Source organism: Nematostella vectensis, chromosome 4, assembly GCF_932526225.1.
Source record: "Nematostella vectensis chromosome 4, jaNemVect1.1, whole genome shotgun sequence".
NCBI lineage: Eukaryota > Metazoa > Cnidaria > Anthozoa > Actiniaria > Edwardsiidae > Nematostella > Nematostella vectensis.
In genome coordinates this window covers 12,502,560-12,528,019 of record NC_064037.1, presented here as the reverse complement: position 1 = coordinate 12,528,019, position 25,460 = coordinate 12,502,560, and the positions used below count along the sequence as shown (strand labels likewise).

The window sequence follows — 25,460 nt, the reverse complement described above, 5'->3', positions numbered from 1 at the left end:
ACGAGCTCGGAATCTTAGGACGATTTACCTTTTGCGATGTTCCGGCCACTCGGATTTTATACTACACTCTGTCCAAGTTGTAGTAATGTTGGGTAGCCTGTGTGTTGTTAAGCGCGTGAGGTCCCATGGGAAAGCTTCTGGTTGCCCTGGCAATCCAAGATGGCGGAGGGGCTAGTGAAGAGTTCACGTAAAACTCCAACTAAATTTGACCTGGATGGCTGGCAGCCGAGTTTTGAAGCAGATGGGACGCCTTCCTGTATCAAGTGGACCATTGAGGATGTAGCAGAATGGATTGAATACTTAGGATTCAAACAGTACCGAGTAAGAAATAGCCATTTTTAAAACACTTGAAATTGTTTATTTTGATTGTTTTCCTCAGCAAGCAGAGGCTTACACACGAGTCGAATGGTTGCCAATAGATGCCTCTACTGATCGAGCGCTAAAAAAATATATTACCCTTTTGGTTCATTTTTTTAATTTGAATTTTTATTAGAAGTATTACTTCACTATCTTACTAATTATATATTATGTTGACGGCTCAATGTAAAGACCTACCAATCGATAAAGATCGATCATCGGAAACTAATCGATATCCATCAGTTGATTATTATTGATTGATATTGGAAATCGATAATAATCGATACTCACAGACAAGAGTACTCAATCATATTGATTATTATCGATTAATATCGGGTTTTATCGATTTCTTTTATTTAAAACTGACCTCTGGAAAATTAAATCTGCAATCACGGTTACCGCATGAACAGGGAATGATACTTCTAGCTTCAGGGCCTGTGTTCATCTGTAAATGTTATTTCATCTCAAATACTTTCAATTTGAGTAATACGACATTGTAAGTTGTAATTAAGTTTTAGAATTTCATAATTAGGTTCAGCATGGCTGAACATACTTATACATTGTAGGGTTGTACTAAACACTACTAGCTGAGTAGTGTTTAGAACAGAAATCGATATTTATCAATATAACTAATAATAATCAATAATTTCAATATTTTTCGATAATAATCGATACTCACACAGTACCACATTAGTGATTTCTATTGATTTTAGGTATTGATTGATTGATATTGATGTTTATCGATTACTATTGATTATTATTGATTATCGGAATTATCAATTGGTAGGGCCGGGTAAAGACTCACTAAAAGTCTAAACTTAAAGGTCTGACTAAACTTGGGTACATGTTGCATGTGGAGAGTTTATTTTTTAGGGCTCCTCATTAAAATTCCAAACATCCCTTAGCCATTATTGGTAAAGTGGCACTCACTCATCTTGGCTTGTCAAAATAACTTGTTTGAATTGTTTTTTGTAATACTAAGGTACCCCCTAAACCTCTAGCCTACTGGCCTGACATTGTTTAGTTTTTTTTCTTAGTATTATTTTTTATCATCATACAGAGGCCATTTTCTGACAATTTAGTCAACGGTCGAAGGCTGATTCAAGTGGATGCATCCACCCTACCACGTATGGGTGTCACAGACTTTGAACATATCAAGGTGTGTATACTCAGAGAGTGGGCTGTTGTCCACACAATCAGTAAGATTTGGGCTGTTGCACTGAAGTAAAGATCTTGTCAGGCCAGTAAAATGTAATCAATTTTCTTTGGGACTTTCTAGTTTAATAGGGTTGTTTTTCAGAACCCTCTGGCCTGTTAGTTCTAAGAAGGGACAGCAAGAAGTTCTTCCCTTCCTGTGCACTAACCCTGATTGTACTGATTATATTAAGACCATATGAAAGTCTGTTTGACTTCAAAACAAAGAATTTGACAATTCATCATTTGAGACTTTTGTTATATATTTGGATACTTGAATCTGTGTTTTTCCTTCCTGTGCACTAACCTTGATTGTACTGATTATATTGAGACCATATGAAAGTCTGTTGTGACTTGGTTAACAGGCCTTAATGGGGGGGAGGGGGCTACAAATGGTAACTGTGTTCGCAGAAAGAGATTCTACAGCCAATGTTTTCGAGATTATTCTGACTTCAAAACAAAGAATTTGACAATTTATCATTTGAGACTTTGTTATAAAATTGGATACTTGAATCTGTGTTTTGGTATTTTTAGGAGTAGTTTTTGCTTCTTCCCTTATAGCCAGGGTTCAGTTGATTAGAAAATATTTTTTTTTGCTTTGCTATGCAATTTTTATTGAAGCCCTAAAAAAATAAGACAAAAAAAGCAACTTTCAAGCACATTGAGGCAATCATTAAATTATACTTTTGATTGTTCACTTTAGTTTATCTCTAAGAAAATCCGTGAAGCCCTTGGTATAGAAGACCCATACTGGAATAGAAGCATTTCCCTCCCTCACAGGGAGGTCCTGGGGATGTATCTAGAAAAGAAGAGCAAGACTGGGGCTGAGGCAGATATCTTGACATTTGAGGAATACATTCGCCAGCTCGAAAAGGAAGAGAGATTGAAGAGAAAGAGTAGCAAAAATGAATAGAAAAGCATATCTTCTGTAAATACTGTAGATAATAAAGTTTCTTCTAAAAGCAAAAGTATATAAAATTTACCCCTCCTCCACAGAAAAAAATATTAGGGAGCTATAAAGAAGAAAATGTCTAGCTTTTTACAGCATTTTAATATGGAAGATTTAGGCTATAGCCATGTATTGGTAGGCTTTCAGATACAATGATTTCTTGATGGTCAAATCTAGACTACTCAGTAGGCACATGTATGGGTGAAAAAGGATCTGAGGGGAAAAAAAGCTTTGGGGGTGTTGGGTTTCCTGTGGTTCAGTCTCTCTGGGACGGAAATATGCCCACGGAGGCTGTGCCAAATCATGTGTAGCGTTAATGCTTTCCATGATCTTTTTCCCATTTTATCAAAGTAGGGTGTCATACAAGTTAAGTCTCAGTGCATGGCAAGTCTGATGAAATGTGTAGGCTTTTGCAGTTTCTTTTTCTTGCACAAATGAGACATCTTTAAAATCTAAAAATCTGAATTTTTGCACTTTAGTGATGAAATACTGCTACAGTGGTACATATCAATGGGTCAACATCTCAAAAAATTAATGTACTCAAGTTCAGACTTCAAATCTAAGGCTGAAAACGTACAGCCACCTGATAAATGTTTTTAAGTACTGTATGCACTATACTAGTGCTATATGCAGAGGCAGATCCAGGATTTCTGGATAATGGCTTATAACTAATGCAGTGGTTATTGGTAGGTCAAATAGATCTTAGATCTTTTACTTATAAAGAGGGGTGGATATCCACCCTTGATATGTCCATGAAATAAAGTCTAAATAGTTAGGCCCTGGTCAAATGAGGGACACATGTTTCACAGTTTGGCCACCACGAAATCATTGTTGCGTGACACTAATTTTGTGTCCAGGACACAAAAAATGTTTCCGCAGTAAAGTAGTAACATTGTACGTCTCCAAGCTACATGGAAACATTTTTTTTGCGAATGTATCCTAGTTTGGCCACACAAAGCAACATTTTCAAGGCTCATTGCCTGGCAACGCTCGCAGTTCACCACATCAAAATGGTGGACGGAGATGTTTTTGTTGTGAAGAAAAGGCTAAAAAAGGGAAAAATTCGATAGACGAAAAAATGGTCTAGGAAATGTCTATGGGACATATCCAGCAAATATACAAAAAGAGGGGGGGAGAATATGTGGATAGAGGAGATTCAATATCACTTGGGATGATTTCAAGGTGAAATCATCACAAGTGAAGGGGCTACAAAGCCAATATATGAGGTTGTCCAAGAAAGGAAAAGGAAGTCTGGTTCTGGACGAAATACTTCCCAGTGTACATGCCCAGGGTGCTCAAGAGGAAACACGTTTCCTAATTTTTCATGACCACTTTGCCACCCATGGTAACATTTAGGTTTTATTTCATTGACATACTGTAAGCAAAAAAAAATGTAGAGGATTTACTTCCCACAAATGCTCGTTTCAGAACCCAGCTTCCAGTAATTGCCCTGCTTTGAATTATTGCCCCTCCCTCAACCCCCACAAAAGATTACCAAGAAAATAAAAGACAGAAATGTCCTTGCTAGACTTCTCACTGATCTTCACTGTTCAATCAGATAATAATAAACTGTTGGAGTCAAGTTACCTGTGAGGACACCAAAATTTTGGTAACGTAAAGCTTTTTTTGTCCTTTGAAAACAATCATGTCAAACCATAAAAAATCATATTCAGTAGAATGCCATCATTCGTGCTGAATAGGGGCAGGTTCTTTGATTAGCATAACACATTTGTTTAAAGTGCAAACAAGGCATACAAAAAGGGGCTGTTTATTGCAGGTTTCAAGAACTCTACTAATGGTTGTAGTTGATGGATGAAAAACTTCTTTTGTTCTATCCAAAATTAAAACTACCCTGAATTCAGTTTGCATAAATCTTATCTATATAAGCAATAATTGATCAACTCTCAACAAGTCAGGTTTCATTTCTTTATCTTTCAAATGACCAGCTTTATGAAATTCCACTTGCAATTTGTGAGGTATCATAGCAAGTGAGAATAAGTAATACGATAGCCCTTCTATTATGCTATAATAATATACAACCATGCTTGCAGTACAAAAATTATGGCAAATAACTATTATGTATATAGATTCTTGTTTTGAGATACTAAATACCTGTGAAGACTACTATTTTTAACAGTCATGTTATTTATCCACACAACTGTCCACATCTAAGCAACTGAGAGGTTTTCAACAATTCTAGTGTTACCATGTATCATGGCAGGTTTATCTGCTTGATCTTGCATGTTTGCACTGGATGGGAGTTTTATAAGTTCAAGCAAGAACACATATATTGCCACATTTATGGAGCTATTGTTCCTACATTTCACAGGTCTTCATCATCTTCATCAGGCAGAGCAGTATTTTGAGCATCATTCAAGTCCTGCTCATACTGCTTGGCCATGTTGGGGTCCATCTGGACCTCTGGAGGTTGAAGCGCAGGCATCTCCACAAACTCTAAGTTAGGGTCTCCCACCAACTTACGAGCTAGCCAAAGGAATGGCTTCTCAAAGTTGTAATTACTCTTTGCACTGAGATCATAGTACTAGGGAAAAATAGAGACATGTTATGGTTAATGCTAAAAATTCAAAAGCCACTAACTGTCTGTATTACTAAACAGTCGTCGTGAGGTTCAAATTGCAAATACTCTTCTGTCAACTAAAAAGGTCATATTCACTGCAGGCTTATTTTCTAACTATGAAACTTTTAGTTAAACAAAGAACACCAGCTATTTTCCCAATAATATTCACTATATTTTGTATCTTTTCACGTACGAATAATGTTTCAGCCTTTCTAAGTGTTGTTCCCTATCTGAAAGCACGTATGACATCAACACTTCTGAATGACAGAAAATCTTTCTAGAATGGCTGGGTAGATATGCAAATGCTGAATGTGACTGACTTGGGGAATAAAAAATAGACAAAAACAGCTAAAAATCACTGGATATTTGATACATTTGTCTATTAAGGCATTTATTGTTGTATCATTGATGTGTGTTGGTCTGATTACTAATATCATATACTTACTATCTCAAGTCATTCTATTAGACATTCTATTAGAGTTGTTACCTGAAGGTTCTTTTTCCTGTGGAAAGTTATGGCCTTTGCCTTGACCTTTCTGTCTTTTATGTCAACCTTGTTGCCACATAACACAATGGGAATGTTTTCACAAACTCTTTCTAAGTCCCGATGCCAGTTGGGAACATTCTTGTATGTTACTCTGGAGGTGACGTCAAACATTATAATAGCACACTGGCCTTGGATGTAGTACCCATCACGAAGACCTCCAAACTTCTCCTGTCCAGCCGTGTCCCACACATTAAATTTGATTGGGCCTCTACTAGTGAAGAAAATCAGGGGATGCACTTCTACCCCAAGGGTGGCTGTGAATAATATTTTAAATTAATAAAAAAATTTCAAACACTGTTGACTTTGGCTATTTTCTAGAGTAGAGGAGGGAGAAAGGGGTACAGTGGCTAGTCCCTGTGGAGATGCAAGGACAAGAGAAAGGAAACATTTTTCCTTTCATTTGTATGATTTTAAACATGTAAGAGTCTTTCATGTATTTACTTTCTTTTCCTTGTCAGTTTTCTTCGCTAGTGAAATGCTGGCCCTAGCTAATAAAAATCCAACTTAATTTGAGAGTGTATTTTGTGATTCAAAATAGGTAGTCAGTCAGTAAAAGGCTAAGGGCAATGATTTTATGATCATTGATAACTATTCGAAAAAACAACACCATACATACAATAAAATATCATAATTAAAATGCAAACACAAATGCTAGTTCTTAACGAATTCCGTTGAAAAGTCATTTTCAATTGAGGATTCAATTGTTAGAAATAAGAAGCTAAAGTCTTGACAGCTTGTTGCATCGATGAAATCTTACCGATATATTTCTTCTCGAACTCTCCCGTCAAATGGCGCTTAACGAATGTCGTTTTACCGGTTCCACCATCGCCTACTAAAACAAGCTATAGAACAAAACCTTGGTTAGCACAAGGTGGAGCGAAACTTATACAATTAGAGAGGATACCTAAATTACTCTCAAAATTGTACTGTACCTTGAAAGTGGCTACTGGCTGCACAGGCTGCGACATTTTAATTTTTCTCCTCTGTAATACAAATCAGAAAAAGAATATCACGATTCTGAATGATAAAAATATCACACGATGTTCTTGGTTATACTATGTGGTTCCGATGACACCGGGAATGAAGACAATTAAAGCAGATTGCAATACCAACCTTGAAGAAAACTCACGACGATGCAATGGCAAGAGAGAGAAACCGGTCCGAACCAGTCGTGATTTGAAGACGGCGGGCGGGAAAATACCGCGAGGTCCCGGATATGTGACATGTGCCTCTCTTGAATAGCTAATGCACAGGTAACCCACACTGTAAAGACGTAGGAAGAAACCACCGGACAGCCTCTATCTGCTGGTGTGCGTCGGACCTTGTGGTCTGCGTCGACAGTTGATTAATTAATAAAACCTTTAAAAGAAAAAGTCGACAACAACGCAGATTTATGTTTTTTAGAACGATATTTCGGCAGGCCAATACCTGCCTTCTTCAGGTTATAAATGAGTTACAATGGCATGTTATAGCTAGTATATGTACAAAGTTCATTGATGATTAACTAACAAAAGGTAAAAATAGTAATTGAGTGACAAAGTACAAAGTTCATTGATGATTAACTAACAAAAGGTAAAAATAGTAATTTAGTGACTTATGGAAGATGGTAAATAGGGTGGTGTGGATTACTAAGTAGCTAAACGGTTTCTTCACGCCGGTTGAGGCCACCGGGTTCAAGAGTGCCAGCGCGAGCTATCAGTGTGGCTTCTCTTGCTTTGCGGATGGAGTCGCGGTTATTTCTTATTTTTTCAATAGGTATTAGCTCTATGTCAGAAGCGGAGTGGTTGGGTTTTAGGAAGTGTTCAGCGGCGTGGGTTGGTATGGATCGAGATTGAGAGTCTACAGTTCTGCGGTGGTCATTAAATCGTTCTTTTAATTTGCGTTTAGTTTCCCCAATATATTGAAGGTTACAGCGGTTACATTGAATCATATAAATCACGTTTTTAGTATTGCAGGTTATGTGGGAGGTTATAGGTCGTGTTTCACCTGTTGAGAAAAATGTGTAGCTTGTAAGGCCATCGGTTCTAATATAGGGGCAGGTTAGGCAGTTTTTTCCGCAACGGAAAGCACCGGGAGGTTGGTTGGTGGGAGAGCGGTCGGAAGGTAGCTTGGCTTTAACGAGGATGTCGCGGAGGTTAGGTGAGCGGCGAAAGGCGACAAGAGGGGGCTCAGTGAAAACCTTATGGCATCGCTTAGACGAGAGTAGAAGGTTGTAGTTTCTACGGATTATGTTGTTGATGTTAGGTAGTGTAGGGTTATAGGTAGTGACAAAGGGGATGCGACGGGAGTTTTTGTGGTTGTTATTATTAGGGCGTAGGGCGTCAATGCGGGAAATGTTAGCAACGCGTAGGATTTGTCTCTTGAGAAAAGCGGGTTTATAGCCACGCTTGAGGAGGTAGTTGGTGAGTTCATTGCAGCGGTTATTAAAGCTTTCTTTTGTAGAACAAATGCGGCGAATACGGAGGGCGAGGCTATAGGGGATGGCCTTTTTGGTGTGATGAGGATGGCAAGATGAAAAAAGAAGGTGTTGGTGTTTGTCAGTAGGTTTGGAGTAGAGGTCAGTTTCGATTTTACTATTAACAAGGGAGACATTAACGTCAAGAAAAGGTACATTGTTATAGGAGTGGGAGCTTGTAAATTTAATGGTGGGATGTAGATTGTTAAGATAATCTACAAAAGCGTTCAATTTGTCTAGGCCCTCAGTCCATACAACAAAAATATCGTCGATGTATCTTAACCACGTATGTGGTTTGTAGGGGGCGTCACGCAAAGCGTTGGTTTCAAATAGACCAAGAAAGAGACAGGCGAAAGAGGGTGCCATGCGTGTGCCCATTGCGGTGCCATGCTTCTGGAGGTAGTGTTTGTCATTAAAGGAGAAGTTGTTCATTTGGAGGATCATGCGGATTAAATCACAAATAGTGCCAGCAGGGATGGGGTTAGTGTTACATGTGCGAAGGAAGTGGTGACAAGCGTTGATGCCATCATTATGTGGAATATTAGTATAGAGGCTAGAGACGTCGAGTGTGACCAGGAGAGAGTCTGTTGGTAGGTTGCTGAGTGTTAATAAAATGTTTAAGAAGTGGTTAGTGTCTTTAACGTATGATGGAAGTTTACTTACTAATGGCTGGAGGTAGTAGTCTACAAATTCTGAGATGCGTTCGGTGGGGTGGGAGTTAGAGGAAATAATGGGGCGTCCAGGATTACCATGTTTATGTATTTTAGGGAGTATGTAAAACCGTCCAGGTTTAGAGTCTTTGGGTGTGAGGTAGGATTTAGTGTCCTGATTAATTATTCCGTCCGTGTGCATTCGGTTGATGTAAGTTGTGACTCGTTTTTGTATGTCATTAGTAATGTCGGCATCTAATTGTGTGTAGAATTTAGTGTCATTAAGTTGTCTATTACATTCATTAATATACCAGTCTTTGTCCATTACGACTGTGCCGGATCCTTTGTCTGCGGGTTTGATTATGATGTCTTGTCTTTGGTTGAGTTGTGTTAAAGCGTTACGTTCACCAGGTGTGATGTTAGAGCGAGTCTTGTTAAGTGTAGAGTTTTGTATCTGTAGTTTGACAGAATTAAGGAAGGTGTCGAGTGAGTTATCCCTGCCTGAGGAGGGAGTCCAAGTGCTTTTGTTACGGAAAGGGTTAAATGAGCTGTCAAAAGAGAGAGTATCATTATCAATGGGTTTGTCTTCATTAAAGAAATATTCAGCTAGTCGCATCCTACGATCTCCTATAACAATGTACCTTTTCTTGACGTTAATGTCTCCCTTGTTAATAGTAAAATCGAAACTGACCTCTACTCCAAACCTACTGACAAACACCAACACCTTCTTTTTTCATCTTGCCATCCTCATCACACCAAAAAGGCCATCCCCTATAGCCTCGCCCTCCGTATTCGCCGCATTTGTTCTACAAAAGAAAGCTTTAATAACCGCTGCAATGAACTCACCAACTACCTCCTCAAGCGTGGCTATAAACCCGCTTTTCTCAAGAGACAAATCCTACGCGTTGCTAACATTTCCCGCATTGACGCCCTACGCCCTAATAATAACAACCACAAAAACTCCCGTCGCATCCCCTTTGTCACTACCTATAACCCTACACTACCTAACATCAACAACATAATCCGTAGAAACTACAACCTTCTACTCTCGTCTAAGCGATGCCATAAGGTTTTCACTGAGCCCCCTCTTGTCGCCTTTCGCCGCTCACCTAACCTCCGCGACATCCTCGTTAAAGCCAAGCTACCTTCCGACCGCTCTCCCACCAACCAACCTCCCGGTGCTTTCCGTTGCGGAAAAAACTGCCTAACCTGCCCCTATATTAGAACCGATGGCCTTACAAGCTACACATTTTTCTCAACAGGTGAAACACGACCTATAACCTCCCACATAACCTGCAATACTAAAAACGTGATTTATATGATTCAATGTAACCGCTGTAACCTTCAATATATTGGGGAAACTAAACGCAAATTAAAAGAACGATTTAATGACCACCGCAGAACTGTAGACTCTCAATCTCGATCCATACCAACCCACGCCGCTGAACACTTCCTAAAACCCAACCACTCCGCTTCTGACATAGAGCTAATACCTATTGAAAAAATAAGAAATAACCGCGACTCCATCCGCAAAGCAAGAGAAGCCACACTGATAGCTCGCGCTGGCACTCTTGAACCCGGTGGCCTCAACCGGCGTGAAGAAACCGTTTAGCTACTTAGTAATCCACACCACCCTATTTACCATCTTCCATAAGTCACTAAATTACTATTTTTACCTTTTGTTAGTTAATCATCAATGAACTTTGTACTTTGTCACTCAATTACTATTTTTACCTTTTGTTAGTTAATCATCAATGAACTTTGTACATATACTAGCTATAACATGCCATTGTAACTCATTTATAACCTGAAGAAGGCAGGTATTGGCCTGCCGAAATATCGTTCTAAAAAACATAAATCTGCGTTGTTGTCGACTTTTTCTTTTAAAGGTTTTACTGTAAAGACAACTGAGTCCTAAGTGCTGACAATGTCAGTCGGACATAAATCATGTAGCTTTTATTTCTATTTTTTTTTTCTTAGGAGAGGGGTGGCTGCCTGACACGTGAGTGACTTCCGCCATGGACGACCTTTAAACCAAAGGGAAAAAATATTAAGCTCTCTTCCTATTGGGCTTTTTTGGTTTGAACCTAGATTTAGTAAACGCATCTTTAAAATGAAGCACAAATTTTAATCTCGTCGCTCCAAAAATCCACTCAACCATTCTTAAACTGGCTGATGGCCATATTGCAAGTGGTGGACAACATATGGATAAATTGAGGAGATTATATGAGCTATCGGGTTCGTGTGGGCAAAATCAATTCCAAGTCAGTATTAAGGTTATCTTCAGGCCGAGCCAGTTTGGTTACAGCACCTTCAAGGTAAAATCTATGAGAAGCCCAAGCATTGAGACTTCTAAAGAGAACAAGTCAGCAATAACGCCACATAAAAACAATATTTTGTTTCTGGTCGCGATTCATGCGATTTTTTTTCTTCGGGAGCATGCGGACGGGTGTTTGTTTTCTTTATTTTCTTGAGTCCAAAATTTAGGCTTTGGAGCTACATTATTGAGTAAAGACACGAAATTACGAGTTCATCACCATGCTTTCTTTTTGTATGTGTAAACAACGTGTAATATGTTCCGACAGAGGAAAATGATTACTCCAACCAGAGGCACTATTACGCAATTGTATAGCTAAGTGGAAATAGTTTCCCGAGCACATCTTTCGATGTCTTTGTCATTTCTTGTTATTGGAGGGCTCAAAACTCTCATGATTCTATAAGTTTAAAAGAAAAAATAATAAAAAGCTACATATGGACGCGGGAAGAAACGCAACCTCGTTCTCAGGGCCCTCTCCCTTTCCCCAAATAACAGGAAAGGGAAAGGACCCTGGGAAGCTGATTTGTGAAAAAAGGTCATACTACTGCCATTTCAATTCCCTGCTAGCAAAAGGCCACTTTTCTCTGTATTTCGCTGAGGCCTCTGCTAGCAGGAAATTATTTCAAATCACATTTGTCAAAAAGATTTAGCCCGATTATCAGGCGATTTTATTTTTTTCAAAGTGGGAGAGGAAGGGCTAAAAAAATTCTAAACACCCACCAGGAAAAAAAATCGCTCTTATTTCTTAAAAGTGAAATGCTTACTCGCAACTGCCAAAGAGAAAACAAACAAACATGAATCGCGGAAAGGAACAAAAAGAGTCATATTTCTGCCATTTGATCACATTTCTCGAAAAAATTCTAAACACCCACCAAGAAAAACAGCGATAAGGCCGTTGTTCTAATTTCTTAAAATTGAAATACTTGCTCGCAACTGTGCTCGGTCGCCAAAAATAAAACAAACAAACGCGGAAAGGAAGAAAATTAACGCGCGCGTAGGATAGCAGTCTTAACGTACACGCCTGTTTTTATTTTATTGCCGCTATAGATGCCTGTCACATTGCGGGCTCGTGAAAGTTCTAATGGCGAGAAGGGAGGTGGTGCGTGTGACCGAGTAGGTACAGAAAAACACACCAAACACCGGTTATCTCGCTCTTTTACCAGCATGAGGGACAGATTAGACTTCCTTAGAGCTGAGGTAACTCATCTGATCTATATTCTCTGCAATTTGAGCGTAAAAGTGGTGACAGTCAAGTTGATCTCGAGCCCTTGAATAATCCAGACTGGTTGATTGTGCGCTCGCCTCAATAGAAATAGCAAAGGATTTCGAGTGTTATTTGCGTTTGATGCTTTTTGTAGGATAACACAAGGGATGATGGACCACCGGAGTATGAAGACAGCATCGCCATACCTATGGGTGGAGAGTTTATGGATGATTTCTTCCAACAGGTAGAAATGTTGGAATGTTGTCGTTGAGCATGCCTAACTTTAGGATCGCTAGTCTAAGACATTCTGACCGTGTGTTTAAATTCCTTTACATTAAACCAAAAATATTGACTTCAATTGTTATTCAGGCCGCAAATATCCGTGAAAATATCGACAAAATCGCACAAGATGTGGAGAGAGTCAAGAAGGCACATAGCGCTGTGCTGTCCTCGGCCGTCCCTGACAAAGGTTTCGATAGCTCATTCAAATATTCTTGTATTGTGGTGGAAGCATTATTTTTACCTACTTAACCACAATTCTTCAGGATCTTTGATTAAACTTAAGTATTTATTTACTAGTATTTGTTTCTTATGTTTTGAACTTTCTATTGCTAACCTTCTTCATCTTGTATTTGATTTTAATAATAATATAATTTATGCATTTGAAATTCCATTTTGTTTATTTACTTTTCACTTTCGAAGGTTGTACCTTTGTAATCAGATTAATCACCCAGTGAACAGCTACTGAATATTTAAGGATGATGATCTAGGAGCTATTTTCCGCTACTGTGCACTACAATATGTATGTCCATTTTTAGAGTGTCTTTCTCTCATGTATTTATTCTTTTACTTCTTAGAGGTCAAAGACAACCTTGAGATATGTATGTCAAGGATTCAAAAAACAGCAAACACTGTTAGAAGCCGGATCAAAGGTACAGTAGCATTTATATTTCTTGGTCTTTTTCTACTTCTTGCCCTCTGTCTATCATATCCCATTTTCTCATGAATTGATGATATTTCAGTTTTGTTCTATTTCAATTTTTATCTAGTCTGACAATTGGATTAATCAAAATACCCAAATAGTATTGTTCACTGACCAGAGAATGTCCACCAAAACTGGTAGTCAACCTGGACTTCTTCAGGACAGACTCTGTGACAATTGATATGTACATATAGGGTCCAACAATTGTCAGATGTGGTTTGAAAGGAAAGTCACAAAAAATCTTTGTTCCATTAATTCTTATTCTGCCTGTGTTATCTTCTGAACTCAATTTTAATGGTTTTCAAGGAAACAGTAGACAATGTTAAGAAGTCTTAGGTTTGAAAATAAGGTGATTGCTAGCTAAAAGAGAGCAGTCTAGCGGAAATGCTATTATGGCATGCATTTTGATTTTCATATATTTGTGCAACTTAGCAATGGAGCAACAAATCAAGGAGGACGAGAAGCAAGGGGGATCATTGCACAATAACTATGCTGAAGCAAGAATAAAAAAGTGCCAGGTAAAGCAACCCCCAAAAATATACCAATAAGGGGGTTTACACTATGACACAAATTAAAGCCAAAATAAACACAGAATCAACTGGGCCGTCACTAAAGAAGGGGGAAGATATAAAATGTTAAATGAAAATAAACATTTTATGAAAAAATACCTTCTGCTTTTATTCATGAGTGCTAATTAAGTTGCTTTTTGTTGTTGAGCAACAGCAACATTACACTCCTAATAAAACATTCATACATACATTTATTGAGTAAAAGTGAGTAAAACATTGGAAAGAGCACATTGACTGATTATTGTTTTATTTCTAGCATGCAACATTGTCAAGAAAATTCATAGAGGTCATGAGTGAATATAACACCACACAGACTGAGTACAGAGAATTGTGCAAAGCAAGAATATGTAGGCAGCTTGAAATAAGTGAGTTATCTTAATTTTCAGTCATAGTTCTGCAACTGAATGCTATTTACGGTTCTTATTACAACTGTGCCTAAATGCAATAAGAGCAAACTATACATTTATCCATGAGTTATGAGCAACACTCTAGACTTATCAACAACTGCTGATTTTAAAACTTGTTTTTTTTTTTTCAGCTGGGAAATCCAAAACTAGCGAAGAAGTTGAAGACATGCTAGAAAGTGGGAATCCATCGATCTTTACATCAGATGTAAGGGGATAGCAGTTCTAACTTTTCTTTTAATGTTCCCTGACCCTCATGTATATACTGTACCCAAGTTTTGCCATGGAAAATATTTCAATAATTTCAGTCATCACTGTACCTATTTGCCCAATTGGCCTAATAAACTAAGTTCAAACTCAAAAATAATAAAGAAGAAACAAAATGAGTCTTCTTTGTGAAGTACAGGGTGTTTTCCCAATTGCTAGTTTACCCTACAGCATTTGAGGTTGATTTAGGTTGATTAAGGAAATGTAAAATTTCAAACCTTGTTATAGATGATTTACAAAAATCAAGTCCTGTTTTGTGTTTCATAGATTGTTATACAAACCCAGCAAGCTAAGCAAGCACTGGGGGATATTGAAGCAAGACATAGGGATATTATTACATTGGAGAAGAACATTCAGGTTGGTTCAATAGAAGCTGTCTTCCCTGTCTACTTGCCAACCTCTGGACCAAGCCTGGATATTTTCACACAAAACCATGTCATTTTTACACAAAACTGTATTATTTTTAGCCTCTTGCTTGTTGGACATTTTTGATCAGAGGATTTTTGGTCCGAATTCCAACGATCAATGCAAAAACTAAGAGACCAGTGAGAGTGGGTAGCTATGATACAAATATCTCAATCAAAGCCAGCAAACAAATGATACTACTTTGGATGGAATGCTATTTCATCATTAAATTTAACACTACAAGCTTGCTTGAATTACTGTTTTTATTTAATAACATTTAATTTGGAGAGCTAATCACCTCCTATAAAGCTTGAATGTTGAACTATTATTGAGATTTTTACAGATATTACAAAATTTTTATTTTATAGATATTTTTGGGGAAGGAGTGAAAACCAAAGAACTAAAAAAAGAAACTATTTTTGCAACAACAATAACGTACTGTACAAAATCAACTGACATGGAGGTCGGCATTGAACCTGGCGCCAGAAATGAGAGGCCGGGCACAACTGCATTACCCACACTTGACAACCCATTAAAGGTGCTGTCTTTTTCTCTTTCTAGGAACTGCACGAGATGTTTCAGGATATGTATATGCTTGTTGAGAGCCAGGTAAGTGCGTCTGTAATATCAGGTGCAGCAGAGTGGCAGGGTGGGGGGGGGGGTAGGGGTAGGGATAGGGATAGTGACTTTGAAGGAGCGGGATTACATATAAAAATGAATCCTATTGTCTTTCATCAAGCAATTTATTTATACATCTAACACTTTTAACTCTTATAAGGTATGTGCAAGAACATTTGCTCACAAAAGCGGGGATGAGCTCTCCCTGTCCACCACCTCACATACATGAAGCAAACATTAATGCTACCATGTCACATTAAACAAAAGATACTATTTTATTTATTAGAAAAAACATTATATTGAACAGATGAGCAAGATAATAATATATTGGAAATGTGCTTTTTACCTTACTTCTGTGATTCCTTCTTTAAAACAATCCTTCACAATATTCCTAACAGTGTAACGTTGTTGTGTCTCAGGGTGAAATGATAGACAGGATAGAATTCAATGTCGAACAGGCTGTTGACTATGTGCAGTCAGCGAAAACAGATACCAAAAAGGCGTTGACATATCAAAGCAAAGCCAGACGGGTTAGTTGGTTAAGAATTTATCTGCATCCTTTTTCACCATCTGCTTTGTGTGATTGACCCATCAATTACTTTCACATCAAATGCATTCTTTTTCTTTTGCAGAAGAAAATTCTCATTATCATCTGTTGCCTGATTTTATTGGCCATAATAATTGGTGCAATAGTTGGGGCACTTAATGGTTAAAGGTGAGGAACTTTTAACACACTAACACCATACCTTTCATGGCAACAACTCTCCTGAGCGTTCACTACTTAAATTGCACCTCATCGTGATCTTGGAATGGTTAAATATATTACAATTTTAAACATGTGTAGCTGCACAAGAGAGTAAAGAAAGTGCAAGCGAATAATTTTTTGCTATATTGCATCAATACGGATAATATCAGGGTTGTTCATCATAGACCAACCCTCATCAGAGAGTGCGGATTGTTTATGCCTTTTGAAGTTCCCAGGTTTTGTAACCTCTATTAACTATGTTTTCAACATTTCATTTTCAATAAATACATATAGTACATTACACAGCATATTGTTATTACTTTTTTAGAATTTTTTTTCTTTTTTTTTTTTGCAGGCATTTTTTTAGGAATCACCGATTATTACACATCCATTCAAGAATTTGTAAATAAAAGAAAATGCTGTTCACCATGGCTTTTCAAGCCCAGGAAACATCCCTTTAAATGGCATTCAGGAAGTGACATGGTGTGGTGTCTTTTTGACACTTTAAATGAGAAAGATGGTGCTAGCTTATTTTGGACAAAACAGTGTTTGATTGTGAAGGAAGAGATGAGATGTACCTACTCACTTGTGAATGCACTTAACCAGACACAGGGACCTTGGAGGGCTTTGGTTGGTTAATTTGAGAAAGCAGGTATCAGTTTGATGAGGCTAGAATTATTCAGAGATAATGGATGTTTGTTGATTGATTAATGTGTACCCAAAAGATTTGCATGGACAGAAAGCCCTGGAAGGATATTACTCTTCATACTGTACTTAGCCCTTCCTTCAACAGAACAGTTGCAGTCTCAGAACAAAGTCAATTGTAATCTATCCTTCATTGTGTTAGTTACAGAAAGTATGAATTCTTTTGTTTATGGTGGCCAGAGAGAGGCCTCCAACTGGTCTTGGTTACTCTGCTATACATTACAAATCAACCATCTCAAATAGGGGCTAAACTGTCTTTCTCCTCTTCCACATAATATTCTGTTTCATACATGGCTTTTTTAGGCAAGTGCTGACAACTCAAACCATTGTTTTGTGCATTTCAAGCAATGCTTGGTCAATACTTGCCTCACATTCAAAGTGTTGTTTTTTTGGAAAAGGAGGGTTAAAAGATGGTTTAAGGATTAAAAATTATTTGTTTTTGCTGGGCCATATTTGATTGTTTTAAATGTGCATCAACAAGAAATTGTTTAGGGCTAAAAGTATGAAACAAATCTTGTCTTCAATGTCACCCCCAAATTTAATCCTTACAAGAAATATTACTCCTTTTCACTGTACAGAGTACCCCAAAATAGCTGATAATATGTTAAATATTATGACCTAAATCTGTATGGTCGGGCTGGCATACTAAAATTAACTCTGGACTTTTGTGGGTATTATGCATCTTTTATAAATAACACAAGATATTTGTATAACAAAATGGAATGAACTTTATTCAAATATTCTTGAGTATTTTGTTTGTGTGATGTGTCATTATTGCAAGGTGGGTTGCATTAGTCTTTTTTACACATAAAAACAGTTCACTCACCAAAATAAGCTAAAACGGACCATGGGCCTACAAATGTGACAAAGTAGGTGGCATGGGGTTGGGAATGGCCCCTAGTACCCATACTGTATTATAGAATATCAAACATTTAGTTGCATAAATCAGGGGGCAAAAGTTGTTTTTTTTTTTAACAAGCTTCCTGCAAGGGAAGGGGGGGTAGGGCATACCTGCCAACTCTCCCGGTTTTGCCGGGAGACTCCCGGTTTTTTATCAAATCTCCCGGTCTCCCGGTTTTACCTTAAATCTCCCGGTTTATGACCAAATTTTAATCAGTCGAGTTGTTTTTTTAAGTAGAAGTTGGATTTTAGCCGTAAAGTTCTGCAAATCTCATAGTTTGTAATTCAAGTTATGAAGTTTTCAGTTTTTTCGAACTAAATAGTCAACGAGCAGCCTTTTCCAGGCGTTTCTTGCAGAACACAGGACTATCGCAATACCGAAATGCTTGTATACAGGTATATATCGACCAATCAAGTTAGACAATTTTCGCGCGAACTGTTGAGAAATTGGCTCATACTTTGGAGCCGTGTCTTCGCGCGAGTTTGTAAGGGAAGGGTCATTATTTAACGGGGGGGCTTCTATGTTCAGGGGGGGGGTTGCGATTTTTTTTAGCTCCGATTTGGGGGAGGGTCTCAAATTTTAATACAAGGATTAGGAGACGCCCTTATTTTTTAACAGGTATTCTGATCAATTTCCAAGCCTCCTTAAAGTCTTTTCTTGACAAAGTGCCTCATCCCTTTCTATTTTTTTAACACGGCGCGGCTCAGAAAAGAGTGCTTTTTACAGTTATAAAATTTGCTGATGCTCCTGAAAGACCGTGCCGTGTAGCTAGAGCATTGCACAACTAGAGTATAATTTTGAAGAAAGTTAAGAACACGCTTTTTTTTTTGTTTGGGGGAGGGCATTCAATTTTGTGTCACCGTTTTATGGGAGGGTCACCATTTTTGTGCTTTAGGGCCTTTAGATAGATAATTAATGACCTTTGGAGTTGTAAATCATGCCAGCTTCAAGGCTCTTCAAAGAGAATTTTTAGGCGCTCTTTGGTCAGGATACGATGGAATTAAAACGCTGGCCTCTCAAAAAGTAGTTGAAATTGATGTTCTTAACATCGAACCATTGGTCGAGTCAATTTAGTGTTTTACCAAAAAGTTATTGCACTTCAAGTAATTGTGCCCAAATGACAGAGTAGCATGTCCTTATTAACTTTCACAGAGTTCTTCAAAGTTCTCGTGGGGGTAAATCTCATAGATTTCGATTTCATTTTTTTGTCTTTCACTTCACCACAGGGTACCAAACAACAATATGAGTACCCCCTCCCCTCCACCCTAAAAAATCTCCCGGTTTTTTAAATCTGGGGGTTGGCAGGTATTCAAGGGGTTGCACATTTCATGAGTTTCAGAAATCACGTTTCATAATAAACTGACGAGAAGGATCAATCTTTACTTGGAAATCATGATTCATGATTTTTATAGAGAATAGATCACAATTCACACTGATCAAATTCCGCTATTCACTTATCACGGCAAAGGTAGCAACCGCAAGTCACTGATTTCAATATGTTCTTTTAAGAATAAACGAAAAAGGCTGTTCATGGATCACTCAAATTACCCTTACCACCCCCGTTCTTGAAACAACAAAAAAGTCCTCCCACCTACATCTGCCAGCAAATCAAGATATGATGTTCCCCATGCTCATTCAACAATCAATTAACTTTACTCATTGCCCAAACAGATCTATTTCAATACAAACTTGGTCGAAGTTGTTATCATGGCCTGCATTCTGTATCATCACTGCAATCTGCTGACAGTTGAGACTACTGTAGCTCATTCCTAGTATCAATCCACCAACCAGAATTATGCAATTCTGGTGCATGTGTTAATAGCACAAGGCCTAAATTGTTTTTTAGTAGCCTATCGCTTGCCCTTGAAAAAAAAAACATATTCTGAGAACAATATGGACTTTTATTCTCAGCCCATTATTAGCTCACTTTGCTTTGAAACCGTAAGTTCAGTATATCAGTAAGTTCAGTATCTTAGTATGAATCCCTCAAAATCACCCAGTTCAGTTTAAGTCAGATCCAAATCCTCTTCTATAGTGGTTCTTTTTCACAAAAAGAAATAAGAAGTTCAACTACCAACCCTCCTTAAAAGTACATTAACACAACCCCTCCCTAAAAGTACATATTTGTGGTCTAATGTACTTTTAAATTTATGTACCCTCTGCCTAGTCTATTCTCTTTCTTTGATGTCCAAACTCCGTTTCTCCATTGTACTACTATATCTGTGTATAGTTCATTGCTGTGGTAGATATTTGTTTTCTGCTTCCTTTAGTTCCTGGTCTCCCTGTAATCTGAAGACCTCCTTCACAGGGACAATCTAAAAAAAAAAAAAAACCAGAGTCAGTGTGGGCCAAGACAGATGGTGGAATGAAAGCAGTGATGTTACCATGGTATAATATTCAAACCCCGCCCCCTTCAATACACAAATAAAGTGTTTCCCCTCCCCCAACAAAAAGTCAATGCCCCAAAAATGCAGAGGATGGAAATTTCAATCCCCCCCACCACCACCACCACCATCATTCTTGTATCCAACATACCTTATCTTCTACATTTACAAGAGACTGATCTTTCATGATCTGTTGTGTTGTCTGCTGCATTGCTGCCACAGATGCACGCATGTTGTGGTTTGCCCAGATGATCATGGACACTCCTAAGTCACGGAAGTGATCAGTTGGTACAGTATAGTACTTGGTTGGCACAATGACAACAGGGCCCTGGAAACAAAATCAAAATGTAAAGTTAAATGGCAAGTGTTTGTAAATAGCATAAAGTATTTTCTCTCTTGTTATCAACTGTAAATCAGAATTGTTGATTGTAAATCAGAAATGATTGATCAATCACATAAGAATCTATTTTTCCTCACAAGGCTAATTAGGTTCTTGTAAAAGGGGTTCTTAAAATGCCAAATTCAGCCTGTAGTTTCTTAATCTCTAGGTTCTTATAAGCGGGTGCTTGATGTAAACCAAAGGCCAGCATCCCTATTTTTTTACATCCAACAAGACAGACAACGAGACAGGGTCTTCCAGATAACATAGATGCATACCCCAATCACCTTGATCATCTCAGCAAAATCACTTGTGCTTGAGTTGAATTAAAGCAAACACCAGCAAACTATTCATCACTAAAGCTGAATAACTGTACTTTTCTCCTAAACTTTTAACAGACTTGATATTGAGTTCTTTTTTTAGGTCTATTTCATTGCTATTTGTGTGTAAAGGTACATGTCCAAGAAACTGTGGGATTCACAGTTGCCATAGAGAGCCAGGTTTCAACGTGTTAACAAATTAAGTTTATTACACCACTTTCTAGCTACCATACACACATCACAATCTGGTGCTTTTTTTTCAGTTATAGAGGACAGTATCTTTGTTATTTCAATTCTTTTACCTGGTTATTCCAAGCTTTCATAAATGCCTCTATATCTGACGGGTCAGACTTCTTGCTGTGCATTAGTATAGCATCTGCACCGGCATTACGATATGCCTCGGCACGTTTCAGTGCCTCATCAAGCCCCCAGCCTGCGATGAAAGCCTCAACTCTGGCAACTATGCAGAAATCTGGGTCTGACTGAGTTTCTGGAATAAAAGAACCAGTAAGTAAGGACAGCTCTTTAAGTAAAAACTCAACCAAGGCACAAACAAGGCACCTTTGCAAGCCTTGATCTTCAGGGCAAACTCGTCAACCTCGGCAAGGGGCTGGGCACGTCCATCTAACAAGGAGTTTGTCTTGGGAAACAGCTTATCTTCTAGACACGCCCCTGCTACGCCCCTCATCTCTAGCTTCTTCACAAGTCGGCGGGCATTGTTAAAGTTGCCATAGCCCGTGTCAGCATCTAGTAAAATGGGGATGTCGGTGGCATCACTCATGAACTCCATCACATCAGTAACCTGAGTCCAAGATGCCTCATTGCTATCCCTGACGCCGAGCTGTGCCGAGATGGACAGACCACTACCCCAGATGCCTTTGAATCCTGTTAATACATGCAAGCACATATGGTTAAGATAAGCACTGGCAGGAATAGAATTTAGAGAAGATGATGGGAAAACTAGAAAATGGATATGTACTGTAGGAAAATTAAACAAAAAGGAGGGAGAGGGGGTGGATAGACACCTAAACCACCACTACTGGAGAGTAACCTGTGAAAAACCTGTGAAAAACCTGTGAGAAACCCATGAGAAACCTGTGAATATGTAAAACATGTGAAAAAACCTGTGAATTGAGATTTGGCCAAAACTCAGAGAAATCAAAACATGTGAAAAACCTGTGAGAAACCCATGAGAAACCTGTGAATATGTAAAACATGTGAAAAAACCTGTGAATTGAGATTTGGCCAAAACTCAGAGAAATCAAAACATGCGAAAAACCTGTGAAATTTCTAAAAACCTGTGAAAAACCTGTGAAAACCACCCTGTGAGAAACCTGTGAATTTCAAAACCTTTTAATAAACGTAGCCTTTTCACATGTTTGGTAATCTTTTAAAGCTGTGAAAAACCTGTGAGATACCTGTGACAAACCTGTGAAATTCACAGGTTTTTCTCCAGTAGTGCACACCCATCTAGATATGCTTTTTTGTATAGTATGCAGAGGTGAGGAAGAGCAAATAGATCCTACACCATTATCTCTTCAACTAAACAATTTAAGTTAAAACAACTGTGGTGCCTTACCAGCTTCCTGTACTATTTTTGCACTCAGCCCATTATGGGCCTCCATGATAAATTCCAGCTCTGGGGACTCTAGCATGTTCTTGAGTTGGGTTGTTTTCTAAAGAGAATTTGCCGAAATCACTGTGAATACATTTTTTACTAGTCAGAAGACTATTTTTTTAAATGTGTAAATAATCTGTTATTTAGGTCTGGTGAGCATCATACCAGAGCAGCATACAAGGGGGGTAGGGTCAGGGTTGCACTTGCCCCCCACTTAATTAAACAAGAAAGAGCAGATGTGTTTTTATATATATATATATATGAAGGAAAGGTTTTTATTATATACATACTAAGAAATACTCACTGAAAACATATTCAGTAAATTTTTTATTGTTCACTGGTCTCAGCAAACCAGAGGTGCAAACAATGTTTTTTCACCGTGAAGAAAAGTCATTTGCGGTTCTGATTGGGCGAACGCTATTTTTTCACTGCACTTGAATGGCTTCAATCCCAACACATCAACAAGTGCATAAAAATCGTACAAGCACTTTCCATTTAGTAATTTATTTATTTCATAGATGTCGAGATTTTAGAGATTGAAAAGTGCACTACTTGTGTAACAGTCTCGTGCATGACATTAGCGGGACAGATTCATTTCAATGTAAGTTTCTGTCTGTCTTCAACTGAGCCATCGAACAGCAAAAACCTCGGAGCCTCTGCAGCCAAGTCTAATAAAATGTTATGTAATAAGTTTATTTTAAACTTCTCAGTATGTATATAATAAACAAAATACAGCATAGAAAATGCTTTGTACAGTTTTCCTTCACTTGTTGTTTTGTATAAAAAAAAACTCACTTGTTCACTTTTTTATACTGCACAACTTGTGAATAAAAACCGGTAGCACAAATTTTAATGTAGTATTCTCTATATATGTACTTGAATATATAACAAGCAATTCATTTATAAATTGATTGCATGAGAAATGTAAAATACATGTTTTTGACTGCTTGTAAACATTTTTACCTACTCTATGTCAACCAAAACTTGCTCCTCCGTCGAAATGATATATACTAGCTCACCTCACCACTTATGGGACAACTCTGCCACTCGTGCAGCTAGAATGTTTTATCTGAAGTAAAGAGGCAGGCCTCACTTCATTCAACACCTCTCAGCAAAAATTATTATAAAATAATGGTTGCATTTTCAATTACTCTAGAACTATTCCTACCCTGGGTTTGTGCCCGGCTTGTGAAGAGTTCTTTCGCACACTAAGGGACCCTGGAATAGAATGGAATTTCTAAGTGGTAACAAAATAAGCATAATGACAATGTCCGGGGGTTTAGAGCACGTTTTAACAAGAATCTGTCCCGAGGGGGTGGGGGAATTGACAGTTTTTGACTCTTAGACTTGTCCCCACCATGGGGGCTTGGGACAAATCTAGATCACAAATGTACTTTGCAAAAGTCAGGTCAGTTTCTGGTTTGAGACTGTTTCTCTTCTGTCGCAAGCAATTCCATGTATCAGCGTTTAGCAAGCTGCATGGCGAAATGTGTAAAAACAAATATGAATAATAACTAATGCCAGATGAAGATAATTGTTTTTTTCTTTTTTTTTTTGTAACTGTTGTCTTCATCGTTAATAGTACAAATGTACTTTCTGAAGTGAACCGGCTTTGAAAGATAAAGGCTTATTTCTGATGACTTGTTGTCTGTACTTGCCTATAGTTTGCATCCCGAGGGGTGGGGGCATTTGACTGCAGTTTTGTCGCAAGGGGGTGGGGCCTGTTTTGTACAGGGTCAAAGTCTAATTCTTCACCCTTCCCCGGGATCATAGGCGTGAGGGTATCAATTGACTAGTGCATAAAACATTTCCAACTACTGAATGTTTAGATTTATATACAATAATAATTGGGGTTTTAAAGAATTGTTAGGGGTTTTGAGGGGAAAAGAAATTTTGCCTGGTTATTTTAGTAGTTAGTATAAATGCAAACGAACGTAAAAATCAAATGTTTGTCAAACTCTGGTAACTAGGAGAGAGAGTACATAGTAGGAGAGAAGTTGACTCAGCTGTATGGCCAGGCGTTCTACTGGTGTTTATGAAAACACTAACATATTCAAATATTAAAATAGGATGCGCCCTTCAATTCAGGACGGAAACATGGACTTTGGACGTTCGATTGAGCGATTTGTAAACAATGTCATACGATAAGTTATAACTTAGTGTTATGTTTCACGTGGCAGTTTTCCAAATTCACACTAAGAAAGAAGTTTGAAATACTATATGTTAGCTGCAGGAACTGGTGCTTAATGGTGAAGAGTCAATATACAAATACTACAAGCTTTACGCACTGATAGAGCCAGTTTGTACGATAACGAATCACAAAGTAGGGGGGTGGGGGGGGCTACCGCTCAAAGCGTGGCAACCGAGAGGCTAAGCGTTCAACGAGTTAGAAATACTCTACGATATACTTACGGACAAAATTCCTTCCTAAAACGACAGATCTTGTGAATGTGGGACGAAGCATTTTGGAACAAAATCAAAATAAAGTCGACCTTTCACTACATACAACAGTCAACCGGCAAGAAGGCGTGACACGGGAGATTCCTTACTGGTCAGCGGTTACTGACACGTGGATTACAAACTCTTTTTCGAGGGGGAGGGGGAGGTGGGATTGAATCAGAGCTGTAGGCAGGTGAAACGTTCAGAAAAAAATGGGAGGACAGCCAAGCCTCTACTTGCCATTTCCTTATATTTTTGAAAGTATTGGGGGTAGAGGGTAGGGACGTGCCCCAAAGGACCACCCCCTGCTATAAAATTGTGAAAGAAACCGATAGACGACGTCGTACTGTAGAAAGATGTCAATTATGTTTTCAGTTGTTTTTCGGGAACGTTTTTATCTAATCTTTTGTTACTTTCTGTTGTTTTTAGATAATACTTTGGTTATCTTCCAAAAAAATCATGTTCTTTTATGC

General features: G+C 38.2%; 4 protein-coding genes across 4 annotated transcripts; 2 read left to right on the top strand and 2 right to left on the bottom strand.

Annotated features, from left to right (window-relative positions):
- The first annotated feature begins 126 nt into the window (after window positions 1-126).
- LOC5508866 (sterile alpha motif domain-containing protein 15) lies at window positions 127-2,519 on the top strand. The gene is made up of 3 exons (XM_001629366.3): window positions 127-321; window positions 1,418-1,516; window positions 2,255-2,519. The coding sequence occupies exons 1-3, from the start codon at window positions 160-162 to the stop codon at window positions 2,462-2,464; spliced, it is 471 nt and encodes a 156-aa protein (XP_001629416.2). The 5' UTR covers window positions 127-159; the 3' UTR covers window positions 2,465-2,519.
- A 1,733-nt stretch (window positions 2,520-4,252) lies between these two features.
- LOC5508877 (GTP-binding nuclear protein Ran) lies at window positions 4,253-6,871 on the bottom strand. Its single transcript, XM_001629388.3, has 5 exons — window positions 6,739-6,871; window positions 6,558-6,608; window positions 6,383-6,467; window positions 5,566-5,879; window positions 4,253-5,042 (listed from the first exon to the last, which is right to left on the bottom strand). Exons 2-5 carry the CDS (start codon window positions 6,591-6,593, stop codon window positions 4,824-4,826), a joined length of 654 nt encoding a protein of 217 aa, XP_001629438.1. The 5' UTR covers window positions 6,594-6,608; window positions 6,739-6,871; the 3' UTR covers window positions 4,253-4,823.
- Window positions 6,872-10,758: 3,887 nt separating this feature from the next.
- LOC5508862 (syntaxin-1A) lies at window positions 10,759-17,686 on the top strand. The gene is made up of 13 exons (XM_001629367.3): window positions 10,759-11,048; window positions 12,095-12,244; window positions 12,406-12,495; window positions 12,621-12,720; window positions 13,109-13,183; window positions 13,666-13,751; window positions 14,059-14,167; window positions 14,341-14,414; window positions 14,741-14,830; window positions 15,440-15,487; window positions 15,916-16,026; window positions 16,129-16,211; window positions 16,597-17,686. The coding sequence occupies exons 1-12, from the start codon at window positions 10,935-10,937 to the stop codon at window positions 16,207-16,209; spliced, it is 1,128 nt and encodes a 375-aa protein (XP_001629417.3). The 5' UTR covers window positions 10,759-10,934; the 3' UTR covers window positions 16,210-16,211; window positions 16,597-17,686.
- Window positions 17,687-19,207: 1,521 nt separating this feature from the next.
- LOC5508858 (phosphoenolpyruvate phosphomutase) lies at window positions 19,208-25,012 on the bottom strand. The gene is made up of 7 exons (XM_001629389.3): window positions 24,961-25,012; window positions 23,717-23,766; window positions 22,510-22,606; window positions 21,492-21,815; window positions 21,233-21,420; window positions 20,383-20,559; window positions 19,208-20,162 (listed from the first exon to the last, which is right to left on the bottom strand). Exons 1-7 carry the CDS (start codon window positions 25,010-25,012, stop codon window positions 20,079-20,081), a joined length of 972 nt encoding a protein of 323 aa, XP_001629439.3. The 3' UTR covers window positions 19,208-20,078.
- Window positions 25,013-25,460: the final 448 nt, after the last annotated feature.